This window comes from Parus major, chromosome 12, assembly GCF_001522545.3.
Source record: "Parus major isolate Abel chromosome 12, Parus_major1.1, whole genome shotgun sequence".
NCBI lineage: Eukaryota > Metazoa > Chordata > Aves > Passeriformes > Paridae > Parus > Parus major.
Genome location: NC_031781.1, coordinates 4812534 through 4824987, shown reverse-complemented (window position 1 = coordinate 4824987; position 12454 = coordinate 4812534). Strand labels below are relative to the sequence as shown.

General features: G+C 39.4%; 1 protein-coding gene across 8 annotated transcripts in view; it reads right to left on the bottom strand.

Annotated features, from left to right (window-relative positions):
- The window catches only part of LOC107210275 (6-phosphofructo-2-kinase/fructose-2,6-bisphosphatase 4), a 58001-nt gene that overhangs the window by 28534 nt on the left and 17013 nt on the right, over nt 1-12454 (bottom strand). For 7 of the 8 annotated variants that reach the window (XR_002002230.2, XM_019008095.2, XM_019008094.2 and 4 more), the window contains exons 2-3: nt 5944-6060; nt 2271-2367 (exon numbers count right to left, since the gene is read on the bottom strand). Coding sequence is in view for 7 of the 8 variants with exons in the window: in XM_015640852.3 (XP_015496338.1) it covers nt 2271-2367; nt 5944-6060 (214 nt within the window). In the remaining variant the exon portion in view is untranslated. Of the gene's footprint in view, nt 1-2270; nt 2368-5943; nt 6061-12374; nt 12446-12454 lie in introns of those variants that run through there. The other variant, XM_033517586.1, reaches the window with a different exon arrangement.

Sequence of the window (12454 nt, the reverse complement as noted above, 5' to 3'; positions counted from 1 at the left end):
ACTACCATCACCCTAACAGGGTTCCAGGCTGTATTCTGACTCTGTCAGTGTTTTTGATATTATTGCATTTATTCTTTTTATCATTTTCCTATTAAATTATAATTCTGACTTGCGATCTCTCACTGGTTTGATTTCAAACTAGTACACACAGCTACACATCCACAGAACGCCCATCAACTTTGCTGATCAGGATACACTTCCACTGATCTAAAATAACATCACTGAAACATCCCTGCAACCATATGCTTTTCCCAATTACCTATTCATACATAACTGCCTCTTAATTTGATTCACAAAATAAGATAAACCAACTTAAGGGGTTTATCTTGTGGCACTAAGTTGAAGTGGAGAGACAACTTTTTCAGTAACCTACTCACTCTCTTTTGAGCTACTGTGCAAAAATTGCTTGTGTAAAGAAAAATTTTTTAAAGCAGAGAGCAGAACAAAGGTAACATCAAGTACTGGTGACTGAAGTGAAATGTCATCCCACTGCAGTCACCAATCCAGTGTAAATAAGTACTGGAGACAACTGAGGACACAAACACCAAAAATCCCCACCCTAACACTTTACACTTGCCTTAAACCTGGACAAGAACATATGAATATGCAACTGTGTCCCCAGCACTAGCATTATCTTCAAAGTCCATTATAATTCCTAACACGTCATTTATGCTGGAGGGCAACATTGTACACGATTTACTTGTTAGCAGAACAAAGCCCCATTTATTCTCAGTAAGTACAGCCTCTTTGCACTACCAACATAAAAGCCTGCCCATTTCAACAGCCCTTCCCTGCATTACTCCTGAATTTTGACTTCCAGACTGAAATTCATAACTCCTCTATTTACCATCTTCGGCAAGCACAGACTTATTTTGAAAGAGAAATGAAGGCTTTTGGATCCTGACAGTATTTCCACATTAGCACAGTCAACAGATGTCAGGAGCTGAGATTCATCACCCAGGTCTTCACTGAATAAATACAAACCCTCTTTACACATTGCTAACCAGACAGATTATCTCACTCAGCCCCATTTCATGCTACATCCCTCACCATTTAGCCTAATAGATGACAGAGGCACATTAAAAGGTTTGGCTCTACCTGTAAGCAAAAGGTAGTGGCTTGCAAGGCTAATGCACCTCTTTATCCCCAAGGATTGGGAGGTTCTTATGCAAGCTGCTCTCCTTTGGCTTTAGCAACACTCGGTGCTGCTGAGGGGGAAAAAGGGAAGAGAGATGGGGGACAAGGCAAGGGACAGTCACAAAAGAAAGTCCAGACATTTCTGATGTGCAAGGGGTAGCTGAATTAAGAACAAGACAGCTCATATTCTAAGTAGCCTACATAAATATTATTTCAATCCATCTCAAATTTCTCATTTCCTTCTCATTTCATATGGCACGTACTAAGTGCTTTCCTGAACACACAAATAAGTAGAGTGAATGTTGAAGAAAATCAAAAGGCCTTTTCATTTGATCTTCTCAAAGAAACAGTTGCCTCTTGCTCTGACCTTTCTCCCCATCTATCCTTTCTTCACAAGGTCTGTCCCTACATTAAAGCACAGCCTCTTTCCAGGCAAAAGCAGAGACTCAAATGCTTCATCTGAACACAAGCTCCTTCTCTTTTTGCTTTTCACAGCATTAGCAAAACATGGCAATTTTTGAGGCTGTGGACTGATGGACTGAATAAGGCACCTGCATGGTGGCCAAAAACACAATTTCAGAGAGAAAATTAACAAATTGATTCTCACTCATTAAAACAGATAATGATGGATATATTCAAAGTGCTCCAGATGAACAATTTCACTATGCAAATCAAAAAGAAAAGCACTTACATGTTTTTTTTTCCTTTATGAAGCAAACAAAAGCTCTAAAATGGAATTTTAGGAATTATGCAGCAGAAAGAGCCACATCTATTAGCTGATACCTTACAAAAAGGTAGAAAAAGTTCCAACTATCTGTTAAAATAGTTTTCGAGTGAAAATGTCCGAGTATCTACAGGAATAACAGAAGTCACATCCTAATGAAAAGGAATCAAGAAGGACTTCTCTCCATTTTTGATGCTCGAGATGAAACAATCAAGAAAAAAAGAGCCCCAGACTTTAACCAGACTAAAGAAATCACTATTCCACCATCTCTAGAATGTCTTTTCCTGTAGTCTCCCTTAAGGGTCTTCTTGGTCATACAAAAATGCAACTTCAAGCCATCTCTAAGAGCAAATTACACAGGATATCATTTTAATATGATTAGCATGGTGTACCAACAATCAAAACTTACTTCCTGATTTTCAAGCCTTCTTCATTGTCAGGCAGGAAGAATTCAAAGGATTTATACTTTTTCACCAAATCTCGACGATATTGACCGACATTAAATTCTGCCAAGAGAAACCAGCATTAGCGAGAGCCAGCAACAGTCACATGAGAAGGACAACAGTTATGACAACTTTGAAAGCAAACTTCCTGCAAAGATAAAATAACTCAGCCTGTAAGAAGTCAATGTATCATACTTTTTGTGTTTTGGGAGTTTTAAAATAGCATGACAGCAATGAATCTTGGAAACAGCTAAAGAATATTTGGGCTGCAGTCACTCCACTTCAGCAGCCACACTGTAGTGCCTTTGTCTGCCAGTCTGCCTGGACAACAAAAACAAATTCTTTTCCTCCTTTTCAGGAGTTACTCCAAGTCTATAGAGGACTAGTAATTGTTATTAGTAATATTTTATTATTAGTAGTCTTTTCTTCTATGTATATGTACAGTGAAACAGTATTCAGATGGCACCTCCCAAAACTTACAGCTCTTATTTAAGCAAAGCAGAGCTCTAAATAGAACTAAACAATCTTGCTTTAGGTAAACAAAACTTAAAATTCCAGTATTGGAAAGATTTTTCCAGAACCCTGCTCAAATACTGCTATTCCTTAAGGATTAGTATTTCACAGTCCTTGTCCCACTTACTAGAAAAACAAACAAAAAAAGATAAATTGCTAAAGCAAAAAAAATAATTTAAATATCATCCTAAGTATGAAACAATCTCACTGTGATCTCATATCAGTGGTCAAAAAACATCTACTCCTCATCTGGGCAAAGATGCAAAAGGTCCATGCCCAAACACAGCCACAATATCAAGTATGGGATTAGAGCAAGACAGTTCTGCTTCACAGCTGAGCAGAATGACACTGAACCCTAATTAATTTCATTCAATGCCTCTGAAAGCAGGTCCCTGAAATGCAATTAATGTTTTAGTTGTTTCAGACCCACAGGTTTTTTTCTGTTGACCTGCAAAGCTTTTTTTCCTGTTTTTTTTTAACATTAAACCACACTGAAGTATTCTGTTTGAGATGCTGCCAAGATACAACTCTATTTGCCAGACTTCATTTCTGGAAAGAGAAAAAGAAGCTGTAGACACAATTATAAGGTTGTAGTTAAGAAAAAAAAGACACAGAATAAAAGAGTTCAAGAACCAGCTGCTGTATACAGATTGCTGATGGGATTGGAGGCAGAGGATAAAGATACAATTTTTTTTCCCCCAAAGGTCAAGTTTTGTTTGAGCTCAGCAATGTTGATGGAATTTTTCATGGATTATAGAACAATCCAGGTGATTCTGTCATGGTTTTAATGAGCACTGGCCACAGCAGCTACATGAAAAGGTGGATCCTTGTAAAACAAACAGAAGGTGCAAGAAGTTCAGATGGCCAGTGTTGTCAGACAAAAGCATTTCAACAATCAAAAATAATGAGTTTCATGAGAAGGAATAGTTACTGCCAGAGGGCCATGCACAGCAAAGAAAAAAGTGCTATCTAGTGGGACAAGATTCAGCCTTTTTTCTTAGCAGCCACGCCTATGGAAAAGTTTCCCAAAGCTAACTGGTATCACAACCACAACTATTCAAAAAAGGTTCCAAGGCTTAGTATCTCAAAACCACAATTCTATTCAGACATCTAATTGACCTCATTTCCTTCAAAAAGCACAAACAAAAGTTCCCTGTACTTTTAACCATTTCACATTCTAAACAACAGAGGATTTGGGAAGGAAGAAAACACAGAAATGACAGCTGAAATGATTCAACCATCACCAAACCTGGGCTATTTACCTCCACCTTCTATTCTTGAACTCTCCAGCTTGCTCAACGTCACATGAAAAGATGGCATTCATCTTTTTTCTGGTTTACATAACCTCATAATTTGAACCATCTGTCTCAGAGAACAAGAACTCTTGCTAAATTAAGCACACACTAATTTTAAGACATTAAGAGCCAAAGGGTAGCAGATGTTAGGGCTACTTGATACTGATCCTGTATCAGTTCAGTCCCACTGACTGAAAAAATTAGGGAAAATGTCATCTATTGCCTCAGCCAGGCAGTGAGGTGCTTTACATTGACTTTGACTTCAGTAAAATTGCATCACTGAAGTCACAGACAGAAAGGCTCTGTGGTTTTCTGAGAAAATCTCAGTCACCCTCTCTAACAAAGACAAACAATAATGCCAGGACAGAGGCTCGTATGGCAACTTTCTGTTGCATATTTTCATAAAATTGGGCAGCAATGCTCTACCTGGTTTTCATCAAGCACAAGTGTGTGTTTTCTGATGTGCTGTTCACAGTAGCCCACAGAATTTTTCCTACAGCTGAGCCAAGCCCCATCTACAGTAAAATTAGTATTTGGGATTCAACAAGCATGAGCCAGATGTGGATAATATCTTGTTTGTTGTCCAGTACTGGACTTCTGCTTGTCAAAGTTCACACAGTGAAGTGCTCAAACTCAATGACATTTATAGATAATATATCTCATAAATTTAAGTTACATGTATATCTAACATACAAGCATTTTGTCACCTTGGATATAGGCTAAACTGCTTGGATTGTTATTTCATTTAAGCCTAATGGATAAAACTGAACTCTGAACTAGCTGACACTGGTCATCAGAAGGGTTAAACCACGTGAAAACAGTCAAAATCAAGTGATAATTTAAATCCTGTCAACTCTCAAACAATATAATATATCCTCCATAATGTCTCTCCTAAATAAAGCACATTAAACAAGCTCCTAAAAACTTAAGAAAACACCCACACAAAAAGCTTTAGCCTAGAATCAAAAGACAGTTTAAATATAGGCAAGAATTTTTCATCTTGACTTCTTAGAGCTACTAGGAAATAGATCTCTGAATAGCCAGCCAAAACTCCACACTTTAGCATGTGTTTAATGTTGTTTAAATTATTAACTAGCATAAAGCTACTATTACTGGACTGGACACTGAGTGACAGCACACCAAATATGTCTTGCTCTTTTGCAGAGAGGAGAAGGAAGGGGAGCTGGCTTCTCAGAACCTCAAATGGACTTAGGTCCTGTTTACTGGGCCCACAAAATACCACAGCAGCCCAGCCAGGTCCTTGGCACAGCCAATCTGAGCCATTTTCTGCCCAAAACACACACACAAATCCTTAAGAAGGTGATAATAAGTAGCAACTGGCTGCCTCAGTCCTTGGGCTCTTAGTATTTAGACAAAGAACTGCAAGTCATTCCACAAACACAAAGAAGTAGAGAATTGCAAGTAGCACAAAGTTCACAGAGAAAAAAAGATGGAGAAGTCAGGAAGTTTAACCCAGAAGTGCCGACTCTTCAACTGCTTGTAAACAACATTCCTTTTCAGCCACATGAAAAAAGGAAAAGAAGGAAAAAATAAATAAACAAAAAAGGGCAGAGGTTAATGATATGGGGGAAAGGTTGATTTAAGCACCTGGCAGAACAAGGAGGTAAAGGGACAGCCAACATAATTTGATCGATTAACACTTAAAACAGCAATGTGCCTGTCTGTGTATGTTACTGCTTAAAAATATATTAACAAAGCAGAAGGATTTTAAGTAGTCAAAACTGGGCAAGAAAATTACTGGAAATCAGGTTTATAAACCACCTAACATTGTGCCCTGTCCTTCTGATGTAAACAAAAGTAAACCCATCACCTTTCGTAGGCACTCCAATCCAATTTAAGTAGCGTGTCAGCTTCTTCGAGATGTAGGTTTTTCCTCTTGCTGGGAGACCCACCATGACAATCAGAGTAGGGCAATTGGTCATACATACTGGAACAGAAACACAGGAAACCAGGATTTACCAGCAGCATTCCCACAAAGCAAAGACTGCTGCTGCAGTAGAAAACCCCTCTCTGCCAGCTCTACAGGGACAGTGAATTTGACCACCTTTCCTATGCTGAATTTTGGAAAGAGGAGTCAGTGGTAGTGCAGTGATGGACATGCAAGGTGTAAGCAGGCAGAAAAGAAGAAACCTGTGTATCTGCACACAAAAACAATACCAAAAGAAAGGAAACCCTTCCCTCTATAGAGGGGCATCTCATGCCTTACTGCAGTGCTTGCATTGAAAGGAAACAGCAAGGTGTACAGTTTTTAAAATAATTTTTACATTTTTAAGACAAGACCTACATACTGCTCAGTCTTTTCTTCATTTTGAGCAAAATAAGCACAACAGATGCAGCTTAATACGTTATAGTAAGACATGCTACTCACTACTGATTATTCCTCCTTTAAGTATAATTAACACTAAAATCTCTCTTGAGCAGAGCTCATTTTGGCTGTTACAGAGAATAAGACACAAGTATTCTACACAATCAAGTACAATAATTTGATATAGATATATGTACCCACTCTTAATCAAAGCCAGAGCATTTAATTAAAAATAAACCTCAACACTGTAGGAGGCTGAAGGAATTGTATGTATAATCTGAAAACCTTGAGGCATTTCCTTTCAAATCACAAGTTTTTGAACATTTTAACAGCACGAAACTAAGGATACCTTGCATTAATCACAGCTACAAGGAACTGCCTAAAAAGAAAGAAGGTATTAAAGTGGTGCAGATACCACCAGCTCCCTCCACCCTCTATTTTTGAGGGAATTAATTTCTATACAATCCACACATGTATCAATTTCCTAGGTGCCTCGACAGAGGAGATATTAATTCATTCCAAATGACCATATCTCAGTGATTAGCTGTAAGGCATAACTGAACTGTTGTACAAAGGACTGTGATTGCTCAAGATTCCCAAGCTTTGGATTCGCCAAGTCCCATCCCACAAAGTCACTTGCATAAATCTGGTTCAGATAGTTCACATAACACATCAAAAAAGAACATGCAGATTAGCAAAGGCAGATGTACTGTTTTAATATGCACATGGAAAGACACCAAACAAAAAACATTAAAAATACACTATTTTTCATGAGGGAGAGGAGGTAAAATGGTACCCAACCTCAAATCCATGAAACAGTCAACTACTCCTGGTAACAACTGCTACAAAACAGATCCTGCAAACCAAAACAGATCCATCCAAACATGACCAAGTCTCTGGAAGGACACTGATACAAGTCCTCAGAGCAAGTTCCTCTATGCAGAAGCCTATAAACAAGAAAGGTTACAATTTCTTTTCCTCTTTGTCCTAAGTTCAGGCTGTGAATCCCCTCTCCAAGAGGGTGAAGGAAGTCTCTAGGGAAACAACCAAGTTCATGGAGTGCCAAGAGCACAGTGCTTATTAAGCTTAACAACCTTCCTTACAGCTTTAAAGACAATACAGTAAAATACTGAGATGAGAGAAACCCCTGAGCCCCTAGAAATTTTAAGAGAAGACATTTTTCTTCAAAGCCTGTTCAAAAGAGAGGTGCTTCTTCACCTGAAACACCTAGCTCAAGTTTTGAACAATTTTTCAGTACAAGCAGGGAAGTAAGAGCTGTAAAAGACAAACTAGGATCTGTATAGAAAGGCTCTGTGCAGAGCCCCATCTGCTCCTGCTCTGCAAGTAACTGTGCTTAATGGGCTTTTCTACCCATTCCAAGTAGAATTTACCAACTTTTTATTCTTAGAGCAACTCTTCCTTTTTTTTTTTTTTTTTCCTTGCTTCTAGGGTCAGCCATATCAATTTCTCCTTCTCACAGAACATTTTTCTTTTGGTAATGCAGTGATAAACCTGTACTGGAGTAAAACTACAGGCTGGGAAGCTGTCAGGAAGAGACCTGCAAACCACTTTAATGGCTGCTTCACAAATTATACCAACAGCTAAATTTCTAAATTGTCTTACTGCCTGCAGGGGTTTGTAGTCGATTTTCTAACCAAGCAGCAAACTAGATCAACACAACTATAACATGCACAAGGGACATCCAGTGTGCCTGCTACCACCTGCATTTTTACATAGATTTCCTCAAAGAAAGTACAAAACTGGCAAAAGTTGCCTTTGCCATGTGTCCAGTTTAACAGGCACATCTCACCTGTTATTCCAATCACTCTGGTGGATAACCAGAGAGCAGAAACCAAGAGAATTATCCCAATCAAACAAGTGGCAATCCTACTCTTGTTAGGTGCCAGGCTGACCAAGAGTGCTTTTGATCTATAAAGACAGTTGTCCCTGTCTTTGTAAGGAGGAATACCACTGATGCCAATGATCCCAAATACTCTGCTTTTACAAAATGCCACAGCCCTGTAAACAACACTACACAGGACACGGTGCTACAGGACATGCCATTCCTCAGTGTTTGTCTTTAACAAGAGGATGGCAGTTCACAGTCTAAAATTCAGGGCACTAAAAAAATGTTTGGCGTTCTGGATCAGATGGCCAACAGTGGCTACAGCCTCACACCACCTGCACGGGTGGCACTTAGTGACAAACACACCTGTGCATTGGGAAGTAGAAGTGCAATTCACATGTGCTGGCCAAAACAGCCCATTTACAGCTAAATGGCAGGACTAAAAATAAAAGCACACAAAGCAGCTATTTTACCCCTTCTGTACCTCAGTGTAGCATTCCCAACACACAGACTCAGCACAGCAAACTTTATTTCCTCCCTTACGATCCTGTGTAATTAACAAGGCTTAATTTTGTTCATTAGTTGAATAAAAAAGACCAGAACAGAAAGTAAAGTTCCAAGGATGTAACAATTACTCCAAAGAAATTAATTATCTTTCACTTTATCTAAACCACAGCTTTCTCAGCAGAATACTGCCAACACTCACTGCAAGCAGGGAGGAATAGTAATTCCCATGAAGGTATTTCCAACATCAGTGTCTCATGGCTTACATTTTCCCTTGAAGAAACATAAGCAAATTTGACATGAGGAAGTAAGTTGATAAAAATAACCAAACATACCACAAGTTACATGTATGTAATTCCTGGTTTCCCAGGGGCACAGTGCTCAAGCCCCCTTGCCACAGCACCTCACTGATCGTTCAATTTATATTAAAGAAAATTTCCAGCGTGAGTTACAGCTGTGTGAGTTAGAGCCAAGGCAGACTCCTAAGGGCAGCTTTCTCCCTTACCACTGGATTGTCTGATTTATCTCCAGAAATATCTCTACACAGTCAAGTCTCCAGAAAACAAACTCGTTTTTCTACTGCTTCGCATATGTAACTCCTAAGGGTTTCTGACAGCCCCAACCTGTGGATGTGCCATCAACACTGATTTTGTTAGAGGAACATAAGCACTCAGAACAGTAAAACAAAACTTACAGATTGTACACCATCACTTGCTAAAGATGCTGTAAGACTTTAGTCAGTTTTTTCTATAAAACAGATGCTTGTAATATATGCCTTTAAGAGTGCTTGTTTATAAACAGCATCAACAAAAACTGGGTACACAGAAAAAACACACCCAAAATACTGAAAACGGCCAAGTGATGAAGTGCTGCAACTGAAGCAAAGCCATTATCCCAGTTTAATATTTCTTAAACATTACAACACAGCAAGTTGCAGTTCAAGAGCAAAATTATGACTGCCTACCCTTCTGAAGTTTAAGACTTAACAGCCAAGGAAAAATAAATTACATGTTTATTTCTTGCCTCTTAAGACTCTATTGTGAAATAATGCAAATGCAAAAAAAGGTTGTGAAACCAAAGTGGAACATGGAACAATCTAGATCAGCTGTGCTGCAATTCATCAGCCCTCAAAACTCTCGCAGATCTTGTGAAATCAGAGTCAAGAGTTGATATTTTCCAGGTTCACTTAGTACCAAACAAATTATCAGCTGTCCTTTCCTTTGACCCAGAAATAGATTTTGTTTTTTCCTTATATGTGTTAAGGACGGATGTTTTTTTTGTATCAAGCTGTTACTGTTAGAGATCTGAAGTTTACAAAGTGTTCTTGCAGTTTCTACAGCCTTCAATTCAAGGCCTGTTCTCCAAAAATCCTGTACTATCTAGAACCTCATATCTCTGACTTTAAACCAACACAACCACCCTTCCAAATAATAAGGTTAGTCCTACATGATTTACCCATCACTTATCCAAGCTAACCATCCATCATATCCTTTTGATCAATGATGACAACTAGTCTCCCTTCTTTGCATCCCATGGGGATGAGTTCCCTATCCTCCTGTTCTTCCTGAGAAGCGTCTGCTGCAAGACCAGAAGAAGCCCATTATCTTCTAATTTGTCTCTCCTCTTTTTGCTCAAAAAAGAATGTTTTTCACGTCACCTCAGTACAAGGAATTCAGAATTCACATCTGTCCCCAGGCCAGCCTTGTGCTACCAGCTGCTCCAAGCTGCTCTGTCATTCACTTCCTCAGGGTCACCTTTTGCTTCCTACAGCTCTGATGCCGACAGCAACGATCCCATCACACATCCTGCTCCTCAGGCACCATCCTCACCTCATTCACTCTCCTATTTTCAGTTCCTAGGATTAGGAGCATGAATACACACAAGCAGCATGTGCTCAAAGGGTAGAGTTCTTTAGAGCAGAGACAGTAATTCAATACTTTTTTTTTGGATGTACATTTCTACTGCTGTACCAACAGCAAATGACAATTATCAGAATAACCAAATTCCAGCAGCAGTAGGGAAACAAAGTGTTTAACTGTAGTGGGGGGGAATGTTTAACCACAGGAAGTTCACTATTTATCTCTCACTATAAACATCCTCTGATGGCCTCTCCAAAAAACTTTCACTAGGGCCTACTTGGCTATTTGATTTTAATGTCCATGTTTACAGCCCACTGCTTGATTCACAAGTTAAAGCAATCTGAACATCCAATGCCAAGAGCTTTAATTCAACCTATTCACAGACAAAACTTTTCTCAAGTGCCCACAAAAGGCAAGCCACAGCTATTAATAACAATATGCACTTCCAGTGCCTTCAGGTGTGACTTTGGAAGGTCACCAGAACAGTTACTTCAGCTGCACCAGTGCCACCAGCTGTAAAAGCTGCCTGCTCAGTAGGCTGCACACAGACACAACTCCTCCTTGAAGACCTTGTATGGCACAGACTAAAAGAACTGGCTCTTCAAAGACCTTGACAGCTAAACTCTGGCACAGCTCAACAGATTTCTTCTTCTCACGACGACTGTACCTGCTACAACCTTTAGAAAAATCACACTAAAAGCAGCTAATAGAGGAAAGTCCTTTTGTAGACAAATCTGCTGAGTCCTCAACTGGAAACGTGTACAATTCTGCCCATCCACCTTTTAGAAGGATAAAGCCTAAAGGCAGTGCAGGTAAAGATCAGCAGCACAAAGCAGAAAATAAAAATCCCGACCAAAAGAGACTGAAAGAGCTCATCTTGTTCAGCCAAGAAACTCAGAACAGAGTGGCTAACTTCACCTTTCTCACTGCAAAGCTACACTTGAGGACAAGACAACCACTTCCACCTTGAGCTGGTATTTTTGGAACAGTAACATCTGACACAATCACCTGGAGCAGCAAAGAACGGGAACTGGTCAAGCCAACACAGCCCCAAATCACCCATCTGGGCAGTCCATCCTGAGCTGCCACAGCACTCACACTGCCTCACCAGAACACAGGGCAACACAAGACACGTGGAAACCTTAGGGAAAAGGAGTCCGCAACACCCTTGCATGGGAAAAATTATGAAGCGTTCTCAGTTTGCTGAAACAAGATAGATGGTTTTATCAGGGAAGAGTAACTTGTGCTCCTTTGCAGGCTGTTTGTAATTCTTAAGTATTACAAATGACTGCAGACTTTAATGGATAGGGCTGCAAAAAGATTTTTTAAAAAAGGGCAATCTCTTTTTCTAGCAAAGGGTTTTTTTATTTACAAGGGGTCTTAGGCGTTAAACTTAAAAAGTCCTACAAAAAATCCGTACAGGCATGTAAAATATTTTTTCATTTATAGTCAAGTGAGGCTAAGTAATTCTGCCAAGAAGACAGTATACTTCATCGCATTACACATAACTGATATGCAATTTTGTTCTTCGGGTTGGGGGATTTTTTTGTAAAAAAAAAAAAAAACAAAAAAAAATCTGTGTCAGAGCTATAACATATTACTCTGTTTGGAAAAAAGATGCCAGATTAAGGCTGAAACGAAGCAGTCTTCTTGGCATGTTATTAAAGCACTTACACACATTTTCTGTTTCTGACCCTCTTCCCATTTCAGCATTCACCTCAACTTACCATGGTTCAGATGCTGTAGTAATTCAGTTCCCACAGAAACACACTCCTGCCTGCTTGCCCAGCACACAAGAGAGTTAGGG